This window comes from Ilyonectria robusta (assembly GCF_021365365.1).
Source record: "Ilyonectria robusta strain PMI_751 chromosome Unknown BGZ61scaffold_5, whole genome shotgun sequence".
In the NCBI taxonomy this organism is placed as follows: domain Eukaryota; kingdom Fungi; phylum Ascomycota; class Sordariomycetes; order Hypocreales; family Nectriaceae; genus Ilyonectria; species Ilyonectria robusta.
In genome coordinates, this window is record NW_025764439.1 from 878,501 (window position 1) to 897,245 (window position 18,745).

The 18,745-nt window shown below is 55.5% G+C and overlaps 8 protein-coding genes across 8 annotated transcripts; 4 read left to right on the forward strand and 4 right to left on the reverse strand.

Moving 5' to 3' along the window:
- The first annotated feature begins 1,739 nt into the window (after positions 1 to 1,739).
- BGZ61DRAFT_446423 (uncharacterized protein) lies at positions 1,740 to 4,782 on the forward strand. Its single transcript, XM_046245208.1, has 5 exons — positions 1,740 to 2,097; positions 2,434 to 2,450; positions 2,537 to 3,608; positions 3,653 to 3,919; positions 3,965 to 4,782. The coding sequence occupies exons 1-5, from the start codon at positions 1,789 to 1,791 to the stop codon at positions 4,652 to 4,654; spliced, it is 2,355 nt and encodes a 784-aa protein (XP_046107490.1). The 5' UTR covers positions 1,740 to 1,788; the 3' UTR covers positions 4,655 to 4,782.
- An 82-nt stretch (positions 4,783 to 4,864) lies between these two features.
- BGZ61DRAFT_415227 (cytochrome P450) lies at positions 4,865 to 6,418 on the forward strand (the record flags this gene model as incomplete). Its single annotated transcript, XM_046243345.1, has 2 exons — positions 4,865 to 4,988; positions 5,041 to 6,418. Exons 1-2 carry the CDS (start codon positions 4,870 to 4,872, stop codon positions 6,416 to 6,418), a joined length of 1,497 nt encoding a protein of 498 aa, XP_046107491.1. The 5' UTR covers positions 4,865 to 4,869.
- BGZ61DRAFT_515530 (Bud-site selection protein) lies at positions 6,413 to 7,883 on the reverse strand. Its single transcript, XM_046252246.1, has 2 exons — positions 7,582 to 7,883; positions 6,413 to 7,537 (listed from the first exon to the last, which is right to left on the reverse strand). The coding sequence occupies exons 1-2, from the start codon at positions 7,768 to 7,770 to the stop codon at positions 6,452 to 6,454; spliced, it is 1,275 nt and encodes a 424-aa protein (XP_046107492.1). The 5' UTR covers positions 7,771 to 7,883; the 3' UTR covers positions 6,413 to 6,451.
- Positions 7,884 to 8,109: 226 nt separating this feature from the next.
- BGZ61DRAFT_529664 (uncharacterized protein) lies at positions 8,110 to 9,241 on the forward strand (the record flags this gene model as incomplete). The annotated part of the gene is made up of 4 exons (XM_046253438.1): positions 8,110 to 8,197; positions 8,241 to 8,844; positions 8,905 to 8,927; positions 9,009 to 9,241. The coding sequence occupies 4 exons, from the start codon at positions 8,110 to 8,112 to the stop codon at positions 9,239 to 9,241; spliced, it is 948 nt and encodes a 315-aa protein (XP_046107493.1).
- A 1,245-nt stretch (positions 9,242 to 10,486) lies between these two features.
- Positions 10,487 to 11,323, reverse strand: BGZ61DRAFT_475081 (uncharacterized protein; the record flags this gene model as incomplete). Its single annotated transcript, XM_046248641.1, has 3 exons — positions 10,487 to 10,680; positions 10,804 to 11,132; positions 11,244 to 11,323. The coding sequence occupies 3 exons, from the start codon at positions 11,321 to 11,323 to the stop codon at positions 10,487 to 10,489; spliced, it is 603 nt and encodes a 200-aa protein (XP_046107494.1).
- Positions 11,324 to 14,410: 3,087 nt separating this feature from the next.
- Positions 14,411 to 15,457, forward strand: BGZ61DRAFT_346334 (mitochondrial carrier domain-containing protein; the record flags this gene model as incomplete). Its single annotated transcript, XM_046239866.1, has 2 exons — positions 14,411 to 15,363; positions 15,409 to 15,457. The coding sequence occupies 2 exons, from the start codon at positions 14,411 to 14,413 to the stop codon at positions 15,455 to 15,457; spliced, it is 1,002 nt and encodes a 333-aa protein (XP_046107495.1).
- A 422-nt stretch (positions 15,458 to 15,879) lies between these two features.
- Positions 15,880 to 16,485, reverse strand: BGZ61DRAFT_529666 (uncharacterized protein; the record flags this gene model as incomplete). The annotated part of the gene is made up of 1 exon (XM_046253439.1): positions 15,880 to 16,485. The coding sequence occupies one exon, from the start codon at positions 16,483 to 16,485 to the stop codon at positions 15,880 to 15,882; it is 606 nt and encodes a 201-aa protein (XP_046107496.1).
- A 414-nt stretch (positions 16,486 to 16,899) lies between these two features.
- Positions 16,900 to 17,742, reverse strand: BGZ61DRAFT_475084 (uncharacterized protein; the record flags this gene model as incomplete). Its single annotated transcript, XM_046248642.1, has 3 exons — positions 16,900 to 17,007; positions 17,049 to 17,405; positions 17,725 to 17,742. The coding sequence occupies 3 exons, from the start codon at positions 17,740 to 17,742 to the stop codon at positions 16,900 to 16,902; spliced, it is 483 nt and encodes a 160-aa protein (XP_046107497.1).
- Positions 17,743 to 18,745: the final 1,003 nt, after the last annotated feature.

Below are 18,745 nucleotides of genomic sequence, written 5' to 3' on the forward strand. Positions count from 1 at the left end.
ACGCACGGCGCAGAGAGTGGTTCTCTCATCCCGGCCGGACGATGGGTGGGCCTACCGCAGGTCTGTGGGTATTGGTATTGACCGAAGCGTCGGCTTCTTCCACACAATCGCAAACTAGACTCTACTCTCTCCGTCGCCACGCGAGAGCGAGGGGGGAAAATACCACGAAGGAAAAAAAAAAACGCCCTTGCCACTAGCCAGACTCGTCTCAGTCGACGGGGCCGCATAGGGTAGACAACGCGTAGGGAGCTGTTCCGAGGGTCCCGGATGAGGCTATCACATCCGGTTGACATCATGGTGGATGGACAACAATCAACAACCACCCAACGGCATTTCCTCGCCTCACGGCACCGATGGGACGTGAGCGTTGATTGGCGTCCGGGGACATGGCCCTGGAGGGTAGGGGACCGAGGAGACATTTGCTGGGGAAGGAGATGAGAGTGTCTCTGGTTCGAGGGCGAGGGCGCGAGGCAGCGAGACAACTGAGGGAGAGCTAGGTTTCTTATGGACGGCGCAGGATCTTGTCAGGTTGCTTAAGTTAAAGCCCGACTCCATCCCATCCCGCCCACGGAGCGCCCCCCCGTACGTGTCCCCCCTACCCATCCACATATCGTATCTATTCCTATCCAGGCCCTATATCCATTGCTCCGGATTCCGCACATGTACGGGCTCACAACATAAACCGTATGTTGCGGAACGTGCGCCAGAGGGGAGAAGCACGCCAAACGTAACCTCGCAGCACGAACACACGACCCAGGCATTCCGCTCTTCCATACATACATTGCCTAACCTAGCCGATCCTGTACCTGTACCACATACGCCCGCCGTTGGTTGTGGACATTGGGTGTCTGGGCCGGCTGACGAACGACCAACGACGACGACGAACGACGGGTACCTGGAGGAACCACGCGAGAGGGCCGGCGTTTGGCGTACGTGAGCCTATCACTTTTCACCTCGTCTAGCAAACGACGACAACGAGAGATCGATCGGGACGAATATCGAGTCGCATCGGGATCAGCATCGTCATCGTCATCGCGGAACGCAGCTCACCCTGGGACCATCTGCCGCATCTGGCCGCAGAACCGCCGACGGCATTGCTCGGCTCTAACCAGGGATTTTGCTCTGGTTTGTTGGTTGCTCACTGATTCGCCCGTCTGGGCATATGCGAAGCAGGGCACCGGCAGAGAGTAAGCACAGCGGAACGAAGTGTGAGGCAGGCAACGGCTCAGTCTCAGCCCACGACGGCATACAGCTCGCACACACACGGGACTCCCGCACCCGGGAAACGCAACGCCCGGACTCACTGATACCCTTTTGCATCCCGGCTCGGCTCAAGAGGTTGCGCTTTTGAGGAGCTGGGGAGTTTGGCCGGCATAGGCGGGCGAAGCAGAAACGGCGGCCGCGCTGGCGGGCTATTATCAAGTGTTTGGCGGTGCGGGTGCCGGTGGCTTCGGAGCTGGAGGACCTGGACCTGGTGGACGCATCCCGCTGGGACCTGGGGGGCTAGGGGGAGTTGGTGGTGGAGGAGTTGGTGGTGGAGTTGGCGGAGTTGGCGCTGTAGTTGGCGCTGAAGGACTGCTGCCGGGGGCTGTGGGCACGGGCGATCCAGGCCCGTTCCCGGGTGTCGTCGGCGGTCACGTGGCTGGCGCGTATCGGCACCCGCCCTCTGGCACCTGGCTCCCTCAGCGGCGGCCAGTGGCTGACCCTGACCCTGTGATGCCTTATGATGGCGGCCATCTCGCACACGCACCCGTCCACGCGCCCGAAGCGGATGGCCCATTTGGCACCATGGAGCAGATCGAAACCCAGGTGAGCGACCTGCGCTACCTGTCGCAGGCGCCCGTGGCCCTGAGCCCGAGCGCGTCCGGCGTCGGCGGCCCCGGCCCCGGAGGTGTTGTGGGTGTCTCGGCCGCCGGTGCTGCCGCTGCCGCTGCCGCCGCCTACGACTCGACGCCGCAACCGCAGAACCACCAGAGCCCAGGTTCCGCGTCCGTCGGAGACAATTCCGCCCGCAGCGTGTCGGCGTCCAATGCCAACAAGAGGAAGTCCATCGATGACGGGAGTGCGTCCAAGCAGACGCGCAGCAAGAGGAATCGGGTGAGTCCATCGCTGCCGTTGTTCCATTGTGGTTGGAGGTTTTTATCGTCGTGATCCATCGTGGTGTTTTCCCAAGTGGGTGTTGCGATTGGTATGCGACGCGATATGAGATGAGTCCACGTTGGACGAAGCATGATTCCATTCATCTTCCTCCTCTCCTTGTCGCCGCTCGGATTACACAACATCATCCACCCGTCCGCTCGGGTCTCTCAGGTCTCCTCAACAACACTCATCTCCCATCGCGTCGCACATCACCACATCACCACATGCCTCAAGCCCCACCCATCTTCACAAGTTACATCCTGGCTAACATTCTCGACTTCCTCGACGACACAGTACATCTCCATCGCTTGGTGAGTTGTCTCCATTTACCATCAGGATGCCTGACACACCCCGCATCAAACTCATCCCACTACAAAGTCCTTGCTGACCCCCGCAGTAACGAATGTAAACGACGCAAAATCAAATGCAACGGCGAGACACCATGCCAACGGTGTGGCAACCTCAACCTCGCTTGCCTCTATGCCCCAAATTGCTGCTCCAACAGTTTCAAAGACTCGGATGACTTCAAGCATGTTACCAACCAGATTGGTCGCCTCCAAGAAGAGGTCGGCTGGCTCCATCAGACAGTCAAGGCCCTTCAGTCCGACCCGAACCGCATGGCCTCGACAGGCGACCGGGCTTTGCCCATAGGCACATCAACCGTTGCTCCGTCGCCCTCCCAGAGCTCGAGCTCACTTAACCGTGATGCCTCACACTCCAGGTACGGCGCGTTCCGAGGACCCACCAGTATGGCGTTTAGTCTCGACGTCGCCAACAATACCATTTCCAACATGGGATACAGAGGCATCGATGACGCTGATGACCATGGTCACCCAACTGAGGATATGGGCATACAAATAATTAGCCGCCCCGCCGACCCTCTTCTCGAGTTTGACAAGGACGAAATGATTCGGTTATGCCGTCTTCACGAGGAGGAGATTGGTATCATGTACCCTGTTCTTAACGTCCAGACTGTGATAGCACACGCCAAAGGTCTCGCGTCCTTCCTGGACACAATCCGGCATCAAAATCCCATGGAGCTGATCAACGATGAAAAGACACTGCAGTTGAAGATTGTCATGTGTTGTGGCCTCGTTGTCGAAGAGCATGGACACAGCGAAAAGGCAATCCGACTATATGACAGCATGGAAATGGTGCTCAATCGGAAACTCATGGCCGAGGCGGCTGACGTCTCGACTCTTCCCTTGTTGGCGCTTGTCGCGGGCTACCGGTTCTTGTCCAACGACGAAGTTCTAGCTTGGCGTGTGATGGGCCAGGTTGCGCGCTTGTGTCTGGAGTTAGGCATCCACCAAAGGATGGGCTTGGTGAAGATTCAAGATGAGGATGAGCGCAAAAACGCACTCAATAGTTTCTGGTCAGCCTATGTTCTGGATCGACGATGGGCTTTCGGAACAGGTCTGCCCTATGTTGTCCAGGATGAAGAGATTGATGTGGAACTTCCCTTTCCGGTATGTCCTGTGGTATATTGACAAGGTCCTAGCTAATGGGGTAGGATGAACATCCATATTTAGTAGCCATGATCACCTACTCCAGAATAGGAGCCAAGGTCTGGCGGCAGGTATCACATTTCGGTCCCGTTCTTGCACGAGACTTGCGACAAGAAGAGCTTGAAAACCTGGACCAAGAAATCCTTGGGTGGTATGAAATCGTCCCCGAAGAGGTCAAGGTCCGGAATTGGGGCAAGGACAAGAACATGACGTCGACACCTTCCTACAACCTCCAACGTCTCAGGATCTGGACATACCTTCGACTTAACCAGGTGAGTCTCATGGCTAATTATTGACTGACTATGCTGACAATTTAGATGCGAGTCTGGCTATATACACCCGTGCTACACAGCGCAACGAGCATCATGGCGAATCCGGTGCAATCGCAACGCGTTGTGGACATTGCCAAGGATACGATTCGATATCTCAGTCATCTGAACAACACGACAAATCTATATCGACGGGTTCAGGTGTTTTATCATCAGTTTTTGACTTCAGCTATTGCTGTTGTATTCCTCGCCTCGGTACATGCACCCGTCCGCTTCAGCGCCGCTTGCCGAGAAGAGTTTTACATGGCGCTCGAGTTGGTCAAGGATCTTTCCGCCAAGAGTTGGGCGTCACAACGTCTCTGGCGAACCATTCGATCTCTCAAGGATGTCGCACCCCGATTCGGGCTAAATCCAGAGGACGATCCGCAGTCAACAGCAGCGTTGGGGATGATTGGACTTGCTCGAGGTCATGTCGATCCTAGGGGCGGTCGACCATTCCGGAAACCGTCCATGGTGAGCCAGTCACAGGCCGCGACGCCTGACTCGATGGCTCACAATGGATCTAGGATCCAAGCGGAAATGTCACAGATTTTCGAAAGATACGTGGGGTTGAATGGGTTTCAATACGGCAGCGAAGGACAAGTACCTGCCTCGAATAGTGAGATGTCGGCATCAGAGGCACCAAGCATGTATGGGACGGATGGGACGGTATTTCCACATTTTAAGGAAATGTATTAACGAATGGCTTGGGAATGGGGTACGGGTGACCTTTCAGAAAGGACCCTGGTTTGATAAGGCCTTGATGGCGTAGATAATCTCTAAATATGAGCCGATGGCTAAGAATTGTGAAACATGTCTGGTTCTTACAGTGTGCCACGCAATCCACACAGTATCATCTCCAAACTGTCGTGTTTGGACTGGGTCATCATCTTCGTCATCAAAGTCTCATCATCATGGCCCTTTTCCATATCGACGCGCGAGTGGCTGTACTTTTTGTAGTGTCCGCCGCAATAGCCCTAGTTGTACGGGCCAAAACAACGCAACAGATCACCCGCAATGGGGTAGCACTCAGGTAGATCTACGTCAACGAGGTGACGGAGACAGACACTCACTCACCTTGCCAGGAAACCTCCCAATACCCTCCCGCTTGTCGGCAACGGGATCATCTTTCTCCAACCTCGCCAGCGCCTCTTTTCGTGGTTCGCCAAGTGCGAGCGGCTCTTTGGTTATGAGACGCTGGAAATTTCCGTCCCCTCACTTCCACCGGGCGTCATCATCAGCGACCCGCGCAACCTCGACTTTGTGCTCCGCCACGAGGGCATCTTTGAGAAGGGCGACTTCTTCAAGCAGCGCTCGTGGGATCTCTTTGGCCATGGGATCATCAATGTCGACGGCGAGCTGTGGCGGCTGCAGCGCAAGGCCGGGCTTCGGTTTCTCGCCACGCCGACGCTGCGTGCGCTAACGAGTGTTGAGCTACCGCAGTACTTGGGTCAGGCTATTGCTGTTTTGGCAGACAAGGCTCGCGGCTCTGAGCGTGTGGATTTGCAGGCTGTCGTTCATGAGGTGACGACTCAGTTGATGGGCCGGATGGCGTACAACATGGACATGCACGCGGATGACGATTTCACAATGGCCTTTGAACACGCCTCGGGCGCTACCTTCGAACGCTTCCAGAACCCGCTGTGGTTTCTTACCGAGTATATCACAGGGACTCGGCTGCGGCGATCCGTTTCTATTGTCAAGGACTACGGCAAACGTATCGTGGCCAGTGCTGTGTCTGACCGCGCCGCTGGCAAAGAGAGCCGATCTGAGATCCCGGGTAGCTTGATACAGTCGTTGCTGGATTCGATCGGTGACGAGAACCTTGTCGCCGATGCAGCACTCAACTACCTCTCCGCCGGCCGTGATACCGTTGCTCAAGCCTTGACTTGGACTCTGTACCTCCTTATGAGGCATCCCGACGTGGCAACTACGCTCCGCAAGTCGATCCGGGGACTCGAAGGATCCGGTCTCGCAGAGAACCTCACACCCATCCAACTCCCCTACGCTTTGGCTGTGTTTTACGAATCCCTCCGTCTCTACCCCCCCATCCCGTTCGAGATGAAGCAGGCCCAACAAGCAACCACGCTCCCTGACGGCACAGCCCTCCCCCGCAATGCCATCGTCGTCTGGAGCGCCTGGGCCATGAACCGTTCTCGCGACACGTGGGGCCCGGACGCCGACGACTTCCGGCCGGAGCGGTGGCTGACGGAGGACGGCACCGGAGTGACGCAGCGCTCTGCTGCCGAGTTTCCCGTCTTCAACGGCGGGCCGCGGATCTGTCTGGGTAAGCGCATGGCCGAGTTGGTCGCGGTGCAGGTACTCGCTCGACTGGTGGATGAGTTTGACTTTGTCCCAGCGTTTGAGGGCGAGAGGGTGAGTAAAAGCAGTTTAACATTACCCATGGAGGGTGGACTACCTGTGTATGTACAATGCAGGCAGAAGCAATACGAGGCGGATTAATGAATAGTTGCTATCTTGGTATCTCATGCATGATCAGTCAAATGTAATCTTGGATCCCGCAAACGACGCCGTCTTTTGCGCGTCCTTGGCCTTCTTCATCGCCTCCCAACTGGGGTGCAACACACCCTCGTCATCCTTCTTTGGCGGCGGTTTAGGTGCCTCCTCGGTCGACGCACCCTGGCGCATGAGCGGGTTTCGAATTCCCTTCTTCCACGGCCCGCCCTCGACGGCTCCACGCTTCATGTCCCAGCCCGAATCTCGGCCGCCCTGGGGCTTGACGGGGTTCTGCAGGTGCTTGGCCTTTTCGCCAAACTTCTTCTCCCAGATGGCCTGGCGTTGGCGCTGGCCGCGGCGCTTCTTGGCCGGTGCGACGTCGACGTCCGAGGCCGACTCGGACCCGGAGATGTAGCCGCCCATAAGGGATGGGAGGAACGTAGAGCCGGTAGGACGGGCGGGCACTGTAGACCTTTCCTTTTTCTTCTTTGCGGGTGGTGGTGAGGGTGAGCCAGAGGATTCTTCATCTTCCGAGTCGGAGTCGGCGCCTGAGCCGGAGAGAGAAATGTCGTCGAGGTTGACCTTTTCCTTTCCTTTGAACCGTTCGAACCGCTCATCGTCAAAGTCTTCGTCTTCGTCTTCGTCAGAAGAGCTACCCAGTAGGTGGTCGTATTTAGAGAATTCATCCTCTTCGGCAGCCTCATCCTCGCTGTCAAGCTCTGGGCTAGGTTCGTCGGAGAAACCTTGGAATTCTGATTCATCATCGACCTCCTCCACTGACTCCATCACGTCATCTTCATCCGCACCCACATTTTCCACCTTGGGTATTTGATCTTCTTCCTTCTCTTGCTTGCCCTTGCGCACACGCTTGCCTTTTTGGGGGACGGGTACGTTGAGGATCTCGCAGACAGCTGCGATGGCACGATCAACAGCCTGCCTGACCTGATCGCGGTTATACAATCCACTCGTGACATTGTGAAGGGCGACGCGCTCCTCTTCCGAAAGGTCTGGTTTGGCGAGGCCGCGGCGGAGGTCTTCGGGGAGGTTTTCGGATTCGGCAATGGACTTGATCTTGAGGAGGGATGCGTGCATGTGGGCGCGAGCGGTCTGGTGGAGGTCGAGCGACTGATTGGTTAGTCAATTGTACTTCAAGCGACTGTGTCAATTACCTTGAGGACAGTAATCTCGCGATCTAGCCGCTCCTTCTTGTTAGGCGTGATGCCATTCTCGCGGACACGCTTGCTGAGACGCTGGCGCTCGAAGCCTTTGGCCGCCTTGAGGGCGCGAGAGATGTCGTCCGAGTGTTTGTTGAGCAGCTCTTGCAAGCTAGGCTCGCCGGAGCGCTTTCGTTTAGACATTTGTTGTGGTGGTTGGCTATGGACGGTTAACTTGTGATGCGAACAGAAAATTAAGTCAAAGAATTCTAGGCCGTGCTGATAATTCAGTGATTACAGTGCGTTTCTCGTATTTTAGGTGTCATACACAGTGCGAGGCTAGGGACGCAACTGGGACTCCCGATCCTTGCGTGCCCACTTGGCGATGGTGGGGTGCCGATGCGGGGAGATGGGACTGCGTCATGAGGAAAGATTTGGCTCGTCTCTTATCTCTTTCTTGCATTGCAACCAGAGTTGTCCAGGCTCATCTTTTGTTCGAGTTCAAGTCAGGTGGCTCAGCTAACACCACTCGAAACTGTTGCCATGACGTCCAACACAAGCGCCTCTCTGGAGGCAAACTCTCTGTTTAATGTGAATGGGCTAGTAGCTCTAGTCACTGGTGGCGGCTCTGGTGAGTCACTTTGTCCAGTTAAGAATATCACTTACAAGAGTAGGCATCGGACTCATGATGACCAAGGCACTCGCTGTCAATGGTGCGGCCAAGGTCTATATCGCAGGACGTCGACTCGAGGTCCTCCAAGAAGCAGCTGCTGCTATCGGTCCCAATGTGATACCTGTCAAGTGCGATGTAACGAACAAGAGCAGCCTTGAAGAGGTGGTGGCATTCATCGAAAAAGACGCAGGATACTTGAACCTCTTGGTGTGCAACGCAGGCGTCGCTGGACCTCAGGTCAAGCCCATCACCCTGGACACTACACTGGAAGAATGGGCAAACCAAAACTTGGCCCACGACTTTGACGCCTATGTACAGCCGTTTGCCATCAACACAGCAGCCGTGTGGTTCACAGCCATGACGTTCCTGAAACTACTGGACAAGGGAAACCAGGCTGGCAACTTGCCGCAGTCTGCGCAAATAATAGTGACGAGCTCTATTGGGGGCTACAACAAGAAGGCACCCGGAGGGTTCGCGTACGGCCAGAGCAAGGCGGCGGCGACGTTGGCCACAAAACAGTTGTCCGTTGCATTACCGCAGTGGAATATCCGGCAAGTACCATTGAGCATTGAGGCCTCCGTTCGATTCCAGTTGAACGAGGATGAGTGATATTCTGCGGCATTGTTCGGTTATTGAGATCTTGGCTGACCCGGCGGTGTATTCAGGGCAAATTGTATCGCGCCAGGGTGTAAGTCCGATTGTTGTTATTGTCTCTCATTTGCCGTCGCGTAACCTCGGATATCGTCGTGTCCTCTACTGACGACAACAGTGTTTCCGAGCGAGATGTCGGCACCCATCGTCGACCTCTACGGAGGCGGGGAGGGTGCGCCGAGCGGCACAGTGAGCGTCCCTGCAGCGGCTGTTCCGATGCGGCGGTTGGGCGACGAGCAAGACATGGCGGGCACGTTGCTGTATCTCGCGTCCCGAGCGGGCGCCTACACCAACGGGGCAGTGGTGACGGTGGATGGAGGCCGGCTCGGCAACTTCCCGGCCGCCTTTTAGGATGAGGGTGAGGTTGAGGAGGCTGATGCGGCGGCGGTGGAGTCGTTGAGTGGGCCGCCGGACATGAAGTTGCGGCTTCATCCTTGACCCTGTCCTTTCAAGAGAGTCAACGCCACATAGCCTTGGGGTTTGATGATGACCCTGGGAAATGGGCGAATCATGACCCCGGGTTGAATCAGCGTCGCCTGATGGGCTAGTTTTCGGTAGGGCTACAGGTCAAATCACTCCATCGTGGTGCCTCTCCCGCACATCCAAAGCCGGCCGACCAACCAGCCTCCTCGGGATGGTGTTACAACCGGAGAACAGCAGGAGACGGGGAGTCAACAGGGAATCAAAAGGAGCGACAACCTTTTTGGCTTGCCCTTTTTGGAAGGCGTCCAAGCCGACGCGTTCTGGGAGCTATTCTGGGCCACGCAAGACGGAAATCTGGCGACTTGTCATGTTATCCGAGAGCAGCCCTCAGGAGCGAGCTGTTTATTGCACCAATAGAGAATTTATGGGGTGACTCTCACTGTTCTGTGAGCATAAATGCTTGTTTCGTTCTCATACAGACTTTGTCCCGTGCTCTATCATACCACCTAGAGTTCCCCCACAGTCCAGACCCCACAGTCCAGATGTTGACCGAAATCTACAATGTTGATATCTTGTCGATGACGTCCCTCGGTCTAGCTCGGTCAACGACGCTCCGAGTCCGATGTTAGCTCCATTGACTGATAGATGATATTATATTTCCACGCAAAGACCGGCAATGCAAATAGCGGCGGTCTAACTTGACATGCACCTGAGACCTACAACCTGCAGGCTTGCATTGGTTTGCGTTTGAAGGTGACCACCCCCAATCGACCCAAGTAGACCATCCCAGTCCATCCACTCCACTGCAGATTTGCCTAGGCTGGCGAGACTAAGCCCCGAAAGTGCCGCCATCTTGACCTCGTCTCCCTGTCTCCCCCAACGTAGGTCCGATTACGTTGTTGACGGGCGCCGAGCAGGACCTGGCATTTGGGGTTGAGTTGATGAGGTTTGGGGGTTGGGGTAATAAGGTTAGCAAGCTGTTCCTCTTCTATGTTCCATCTTCTATCTTCACTCCCTGAGGTCTTCCCTATCTTGTTGAAGCCCCAACCTGTCTCACCGTACGTAGCGTCCTCGAAATTGCGACTCTATCCATGAAGGATTTACATACCGACCGGGACTACAGGGGACTTACAGAGGGGCGGACTTATACAGGGCCGCCTCCACTCCCCCAAATCAAACCCCACCATGGCCCAAGCTCCGTTGCATCCTGGCATGGACGCTATCTGGGGGTTCTAGGGCCCCCGTCCCGCTGACTGTGGGCGGTAGACGCTGGAAGCCTGCTGTAGGCGGCACGCTATAGGACAGCTGCAAGCCACTGGCCGAAGACGCCGCGACTGGGATAGCGGCTTGTTGGGCTCGCGGGAAGTCTAGACGGGGCGGATAAGGACTATGAATGCCGTGGAATGGAGTCGACGTGTTTGTGCTACACGGATGTCCGTACAATTTTCTTGTTGTTGATGTTGAGCGACGTCATTGTTCTGCAAGCTCACCTAGCCATGCATTGCTGCCATGTGCTGTCGCATGCGGCCATGGGTTAGCCCATGTAAATCCTGAGTAGCCGACAACAACACCATGGTGAAAATCCCATTCTCGAGGAAGCCGAATATACATGTCCGGAACACATGGGTTTCCAAGCCCAACCCGAAAACACGCAATCTCAATCTCTTTACCTTGGTCCCCGGACTTGCAACCCCAACATGACGTGTTGCAGTGAGCCCATGGCCACCCATAACCGAGGATGCTCACCAAGCACGGCCGTGTTGCGGCTTTAGGCTTCACACGGCTTTGACACGGCTGGAGGTGACGGTCTGGGCTCGGTCTAGAGAACCCATATTTCTCCGTCACCGAGCGTATCAACTGTCTCAGAGGCGCAGTTCTTCAGTGTTCGATGGTTCCTCCTACGTACCACTACGTACAACATGGAACTGACATGGTCTTTTTGAGCTGGTTCCTGGCAAGGGGTATCCTAGCAGCTGCGTGATCGGACCGTACATGATGCACCTCATCCATCTAGTACGTCGTCTTTGCTGATGCGAGGTTTTTATCGCATGTCTGGCGGCTTACACGGGGGACGTTGGAGTATCGACCGGGGAAACCAGGTTTTTCAGCAAATCTTGGGGAACTTCGGGGGCGTGGTCCGAGCCGAGCTGTCGTCTATATTGGCGAGCCGAGCAGCGACTGGTGGAGTGAAGTCTGGAGGTGGAGGAGATGGTGGAGAGGACTTGGGGTGATTGAGGAGAGACGGCCCGCAATGAATGAGCCGCGTGTGGAGGCTTTGATGCTGCTTGATGTTGGTGTTGGTGTGGTGGTGGTGCTGCTGCTGCTGGGTGATGCTTGTTCGTTTCTCCCTTTTGTTGGGTCCATCGACTGAGTAGTGTTACTAGCGTGCGCTGATAACAATTGAGGTTGAGATTCTGATATCTGCTCACCATCTTTGATACACTCAATGGTAGATATCTGCGACACGCACATGTCCATCTGAACACATGGCATTATCAGCTCTCACTCCTGGTGCAGCACGCCAATCATGCAGAATTGCAACACATCTGCAAGCCCCCGTGGCAAAAAGCAAACATGCATCTTCCAGACCTGCAAGCCCGCGACAAAACTCCTTTAGAGCCCGCCCCGGCCCGGCACCGGGGTTCAGCTGGGGGACCTGGAAGCTTTTTGCTGGGGGATGTCCCCGGTAGGGAGTGATGAAGTCGAGCAGCGGCACCAGCGGGCGTTGGTGGCGTGGACTGTGGGCGGTTTTTGCGGTGATGGATCTGATGGCTGTGATGGATGGCCGTGATGGATGGCGGTTTTTCGGTTGCACTGTGAGAAGATGGAGGTTGCTTGGGTGTTTCTGGCGTGTCTTGACTGCATGAGCCAGCATCAAGCATCAAGCTTTCAGCCGTTGGATCCAGGACCATGGCCATCCATCCATCCACTCAATCTGAACCACCACAGATGGTCAGAAATCGTTCTCCGACTGGATGGATGTCACTTTGGGTCAAGCAGGGGCCGTCGGCTGCCATTTGTCGAGTCGGACATTCATTCTACCACCAATTCTGATTACCACGGTTACCCTGCATCAGAAGCTAAGAGTACCCCGGTGTTGATGTAGCCGAATCCCCACCAGACCCGCGGAACCATTCTCATCGCGCCGATTTGTCGTGCCTGTTCTCCCCTCTTTGGCCTCCCCTCTTTGTCCTCTCAAAGGGCTTCCGTCATGGCCAGAATCCAGCCAGCTCTCGGCCTCCACTCTCGCCATCCACTCTCGCAACGACGCATGCACGCCTCCCCGCTAATCGACGAGTAGCTGCCAGTGAGTAGAGGGCATAATCATCGTACAGCGCTGTAGCCACTGCCCACGCCCGCAATAGAAACGCCTTCTTCATCAACAGCCGGCCCGGGCCAAGAACCCAAAACAGCTTCCGCGTGAAGCCGGGGGGAGCATTGAAGGAGCATTTCCCCTCCCGCAATGACGACCATGACGATCCTGGTGGTAGCTCGCGGTAGCACTGCGTAGTAGCTCAGGTAGCTTGCCGCTTTCCTGTCAGTTGATCGCCATCCCTTCCCTCTCAAGCAGCCTCCCGAACGGCCCCAAACCCAAACCCCGCAGTTGCCAGCCACGGTGGATGGGCGACTCCCGGCGTGTATGGCTGGGCTGCGGCGGAGGGTGTGAAGAACGAGAGGCCGACAGTGGTTGAATGTGACGCTGTGGCAGCATCGTCGGCTTCGTTGGGCGCCTCCAGCCAGTCGCGGCCCCTCGAAAGCATGAACCGCAGAGTGCGGCAGAGTCGCCAGGCTCGCCAGAGTTGCACTACGAGACTGCTACCACCGAAAACACCATGGTCTGAACCTTGGGGCCTCGGTGAGTGCTCGGCGTGTCGCAATGTTGCCTGCTCTGCTGTACCATTGACCTTGCGGTACAACCCGTGCCGTTGCGCTGCAAGACCGTTCTGCTTTCGCTGTACCTCGGAAGTCTCGTACCTTTGACCTTGGAGTACAACCTACTCGTGATACTGCCTCTGGTGGAGGGTCGCCAGTGGTTGATATCAGTTCAACCGTCGTCATCGCCGCTGGATAAATATCACAGTAACCTCCCTCCTCTCCCAAGTCTGAATCCCAATAGCCCATAGCCCATTACCATTCGTGATCCCCCTCCTTCCCCGCGTCTTGGTCCATTGCTACACCCGTCCCTTCCCGTCGTCTGTGTCATCGCACCCTTCTCCTCTTCCTCGGTCTCGACGTTGATCATTAGACTTCACCCGCTGGTTTCCATCTCTCTTCTTCCACCTCTCTACCTACGCCTCTCCTACTCTCCACCGCTTTGACACTTCGATCCGACCGACGTCCCGTATTCTTCCTCGAATATCAGTTTCCGAGGACCTAGTCTTAGTGGCTGTTTCCGAGTCAATCCGTCAGCATATCCGGTCTCCAGCAACACCAAGCTCCCGCCCATCAATCTCCGTCGTACAAGTCCCGCCGGCTCCAGCCATTCAACCCCAGCTATTGCCCACGCCTTTGCGCTTGCGGCAACATCTGGAGCCCCACGTCGTCTTTCTCGTCGGATCCCGCGCCTGAAACCTCCCAGGTAAGCCAGCTTTCTTTCGCGTCTGGAACGTCGTCGTCCACTCCCAGTCTCCCAGTCTCCCAGTCCCCCAGTCCTTAGCCCTGCATTTGCTCCTAGCAATGATCCACCCGACAGGCGGAGCCCTGGCGGCATTTCACTCCCGCCGATTCACACCCCTCCCCGTCTTAGTGAGACACCCTCCCAGCTTCGTCTCCCAGCTACGTCTCCCAGCTTCGTCTCCCAACTTTGTCCCCCACCCAGGGCCGGACCCGTCCTCCGGCCGAGGTGAAGGTCCGGATCTGTTCGGCCTGTCCTAGATGCCATGGATGTCATGGTATGAGAGTCTTTCAACCGTGCTCGGCTGTAAGCCACACCTCCACCCATGGATGACATATATTAAACCCCGCGACTTCCACATGTTGCGCACTTACACCAACCCGATCATCCATCTGATCACCATCCGATCAACTCATCCCTGCGCCAGCCATAGACCACGTCTTGTTGAATCAACTCTCTAATACCAAGGACCAATTAGCATCATGAGTTCTGGAACCCTCAAGCAGGCGGCTGAGTCCGCTCGATCCAAGACCAGCGAGGTCATCGGAGCTGCCAGAAGCGATTCTGCTGCCATCGCCACCGATCTACTTCACTCTCCTGTCATGAGGGCTGCCTTGCCTTTTATCAATGGTGGCATCAGCGGTATGGTGGCCACTTCGGTCATTCAACCCGTCGACATGATCAAGGTCCGCATCCAACTCGCCGGCGAGGGATCTGCAACTGGCCCCAAGCCCACCGCCATGTCCGTCACTCGACAAATCATCTCCAGCGGCAAGGCTATGGACTTGTACACTGGTCTCTCAGCTGGCCTCCTCCGACAGGCCGTCTACACCACTGCCCGCCTCGGTATCTTTGACACCTTGATGAAGAACCTCACTGCCAAGGCCAAGGCCGAAGGACGACAAGTCGGCTTCTCCGAACGAGCTACTGCCGGTCTCACTGCCGGTGGTCTCGCCGCCATGGTCGGCAACCCCGCTGACCTAGCCCTCATCCGCATGCAGAGTGACGGCCTCAAGCCTCTCGCCGAGCGAAAGAACTACAAGTCGGTCATCGACGCCCTAAGTTCCATCGCCAAGAACGAGGGCATTGCCGCCCTGTGGTCCGGAGCCGCCCCCACCGTCGTCCGAGCCATGGCCCTCAACTTTGGCCAGCTCGCCTTCTTCAGCGAGGCCAAGGCCCAGCTCAAGGCAAACACCGACCTCTCCACCCAGGCTCAGACCCTCAGCGCCAGCGCCATCGCCGGCTTCTTTGCCTCCTTCTTCTCCCTCCCCTTTGACTTTGTCAAGACCCGCCTCCAGAAGCAGCAGAAGGGCCCCGACGGCAAGGTCCCCTACCGCGGCATGGCAGACTGCTTCACCAAGGTCGCCAAGCAAGAGGGCATCTTCCGCTTCTACCGTGGTTTCGGCACCTACTACGTTCGCATTGCTCCCCATGCGTAAGTCCCTTGGTCTTTTGTCCTATCAGTCGCTAACTCTCGCAGGATGGTGACGCTTATCGTCGCCGACTACCTGGGCTTCCTCACCAAATAAACATGTCGAGCATGACTATGAACATTCGTTGGAATAGATTTTCGTATCAGGCGTTGGGTTAGCATTGCTGGGGTTCGGGTCGGAACTGTGGGATACCATTGTTGTCTTTTGAGTTTCTTGTCTCTTTGAGTAGCTGGTCTGAATAAAAGAATGTACTTGCTTGCGTGTTGTTCTGAGTGGACCAGCGTCCTCGACTCAGACTCCTAATAGCATGTTGCTTCATATCCCATGGGTCCTTTCTTCCGTCACATTACGGCTTCTGGAGGCAGCATTCAACTGTCGGGAACCCTGTCAATTGACACTAACAGCCCCCAATCCATACCAGAACAATCCCCCGGGCCAGCACCAGGTATCAACATCGTTTCTAGTGTCTGGTGTTAGCAATCAAGCGACTGTCTGAGCGGGTCTAGGGAAGACATACCTTAGTCCAAACGGGAATGGAGGCAGCACAAGCAAGGGCAGGGACTGGGAACAACGCCACGACGGGCGCGGTCGACGGGCTTGTAGATTAAGGCGGGGGCATCGGAGGTGCTGGCGAACACTGGAGGGTCGAAACCGATACCGGGAGAGAGCAAGAGAGTGGTGATGGGAGTCGAGAATGGGATAGAGCCGGAGGCCCTGCCCTGTTCGATTGCCTTTTTGACTGAATTCCAGGTCTTGAGCGAATAGAATTCGGCCGGGAAGCCGGATTCTACTCGGGCTGTTTTCCAGTCTGTGATGCCTGGCCCAGGTGAGTTGATTATCCCCCGTTCCATGAGGTCCATCTTCCAGTTGAAGAAGGCCATTTCCCGATTTAAGTAGGAGGTAATGTCGGCGTCACGCTCAGCAAACTCCGCGGCTGTGAGATTTGAATTCGATGGAGCTGGGTCAGATGGAATCGGGATGTCAATCAGGTTGTCGTTGAAGAGGATCGCAAGGTCTTCGGCGCTCAACTTCCCTGAGAGGGTTGACCAAGGATGCGAGGCCAGCCACTTTCTCTTGAGGGCCATAAGGGCGAGGTCAACGGGCCGGTCGGGGTCTTGATCCATTTCGAAATTGGCTTGAGTTGAAGAGAAAAGAAAAGATGAGGATCATGTTTTCATCCGGGCGAGTGAGGATTTTAAACATGTTGCACGGTGGCAATGATTCACTGCTGACATCTGCTTACAGCGTCTCTTCTCACTCGGTCCTCACTTTGACCGAGAGAGGAACCCTTCTGAGAGATCAGATTCATCTCACCTGACATTACCAGCACAATGAATTCAGCGTGAGTTGAGTAAATATGTAGAGACTTTCCAGGGGTGTTGTTTTTGTCCTGCATTGGCAACGCAAGACGGAGGGCGAGCTCCTGCAGCGATCAGTGGAAGTATGAACGCCGCTTGTAGTGCCAATTCTCTCTTCTTCAGTTACTTCATGGGCTTTTGAAGGCAGCATTTCGGTTGAGGCTGCTTTCATGTCTATTGTTAGCCACCGTAAGGGCGCCGTTCCATCTTGTCCAAGTCCAACACAGCACCATACCAACACGCATCAAATATTAAGGTCTTATACTGCCTCAGGCCCGCAAAGACACTCTGCATCCCAGTTGCAAGGGAATCGAAGAATATAGACATACCTTGTTGGGATCCAGGCCGGGGGCGGAGGCAGCAGAAGCTACACAGTTGGGGGACAACGCTGCGGGGTCAGCGGGTGGGAGCTCAAGAGGGGGGATCGGGAGGTTAGAGCGATGGCAACGGCGGCGTTGTTGAAGCAAGGTGAGGACGAACGAGGCTGCGAAGTTCTTTGGCGGCCTCAGCCACAGTGTATTTGCTGCTGTTGTTGTTGCTATATTGTTGTTGTTGTTGTTGCTGTTGTTGCTGTTGTTGTCGCCGCTGTTGTCGAACGGCAAACGGAGGGAAAGGCGGAGACGGTCGAAGCCAACTTGTTGGGGTCCTTTGACGCCCACCGGATCCGAAGTAGAGGCAAAGCAGGCCTGTCGGAGTCTTCAGGTGCCCGCCGGGTTCAAAGTCGAGGCGAACCTGGCTAGTCAGTGTACTCAGGTGCCAGACTCGGGTGTAGTCGGTGTGTTGAGGGTCTCTGGATTGCCAGACTCAAATCAGAGTCGAAGCCAGCTGATCGGGGTCCTCAGGTACATAAAGGCTTCAGAGTAGAGGTCAATCAGGCCTTTGGAGTCTTGCGGGAGCCTCAAGGGGAAACGAGCCCATCAGGGTTCACAGGCACCCACTGTCTTCAAAGTACAGGCGAAGCCGCCCTTTTGAGTCCTTGGTTATGACTCTGAACTGCTGGCTCACCTTCCCGATTGCTTGCATGGCTGTAGGCGCAGAGGCTAGATTCGCCTCATCCTCTCCAACATCAAAGTAGTGTTGAAGCCGATTTGCCAAACACGAACCTCACAAACTAAATACACTCTAGAACATAGAGGAGCAGTTGATCTGATCACGATCCCTGGGTTCAAATGCGGAGAGAATGGTGTTTGTGGCTGAGTAACGGGTGGCATTGATGAGGGGACAATGCGGGTTGTCCTGGTGAACTGTATTTGAACAAGGCCAGCGTCTTAACTTGGCTCTCCTTTTTCAGCTAGCCTTCCATTAGTTTACGATCATGGACGGGTTTCTAGTCAAAAGGGCTTCTTTCATTCATCGTCTTGAAATGCGCTCGCGTGTTGATCTACATGGAAGTTGGACAATGGCCGCAGAGATCATATTCACGGCGAGGCTGAGGTGACCGGTGTGATCAACTGAAGTGAATGCGTGGTGCCCTGAAATGATTGTCTGACAGTCGTTCATAGCTGGCAGTCACTTGGTGATGCATGTCATTGCCCGCAGCCGAGGACAATCACTCAGCTTCTTCTGATTCACTTTTCTTCTGATTCACTTTCTTCTGATTCACCTTTCTTCCAGTTTACTTTTCTTCAACTCACTTCTTCAACTTCACTCCTTCAACTTCACTCCTTCAACTTCGCTTCTCCTACTTCACTTCTCATCCACCTTTCTTCTCATCTACTTCCGTTCATTTCTTCCTTTACCATCCATCACCACCTGTACCATGACTACCGACGAAGACTTTTGGAATATATACGACTTCGAGATGAATGTCAATGAAAAAATACCGTCTCCGCCGTACACTGCGGAGTACCAGGATCATTGGCAACAGCCGTACCCCGAATATGGGTCTTGCGAGTTAGGTTGGCATCTCATCACTCGCGAAGAAGTGCTGGCCTCCATGGACGACGATCCACCGGGCACCATGTATCTTGCGGGTCCTGAGTGGTTTGACGATCAACTGGTGCAGGCATTTAATGATTCTGTTGAT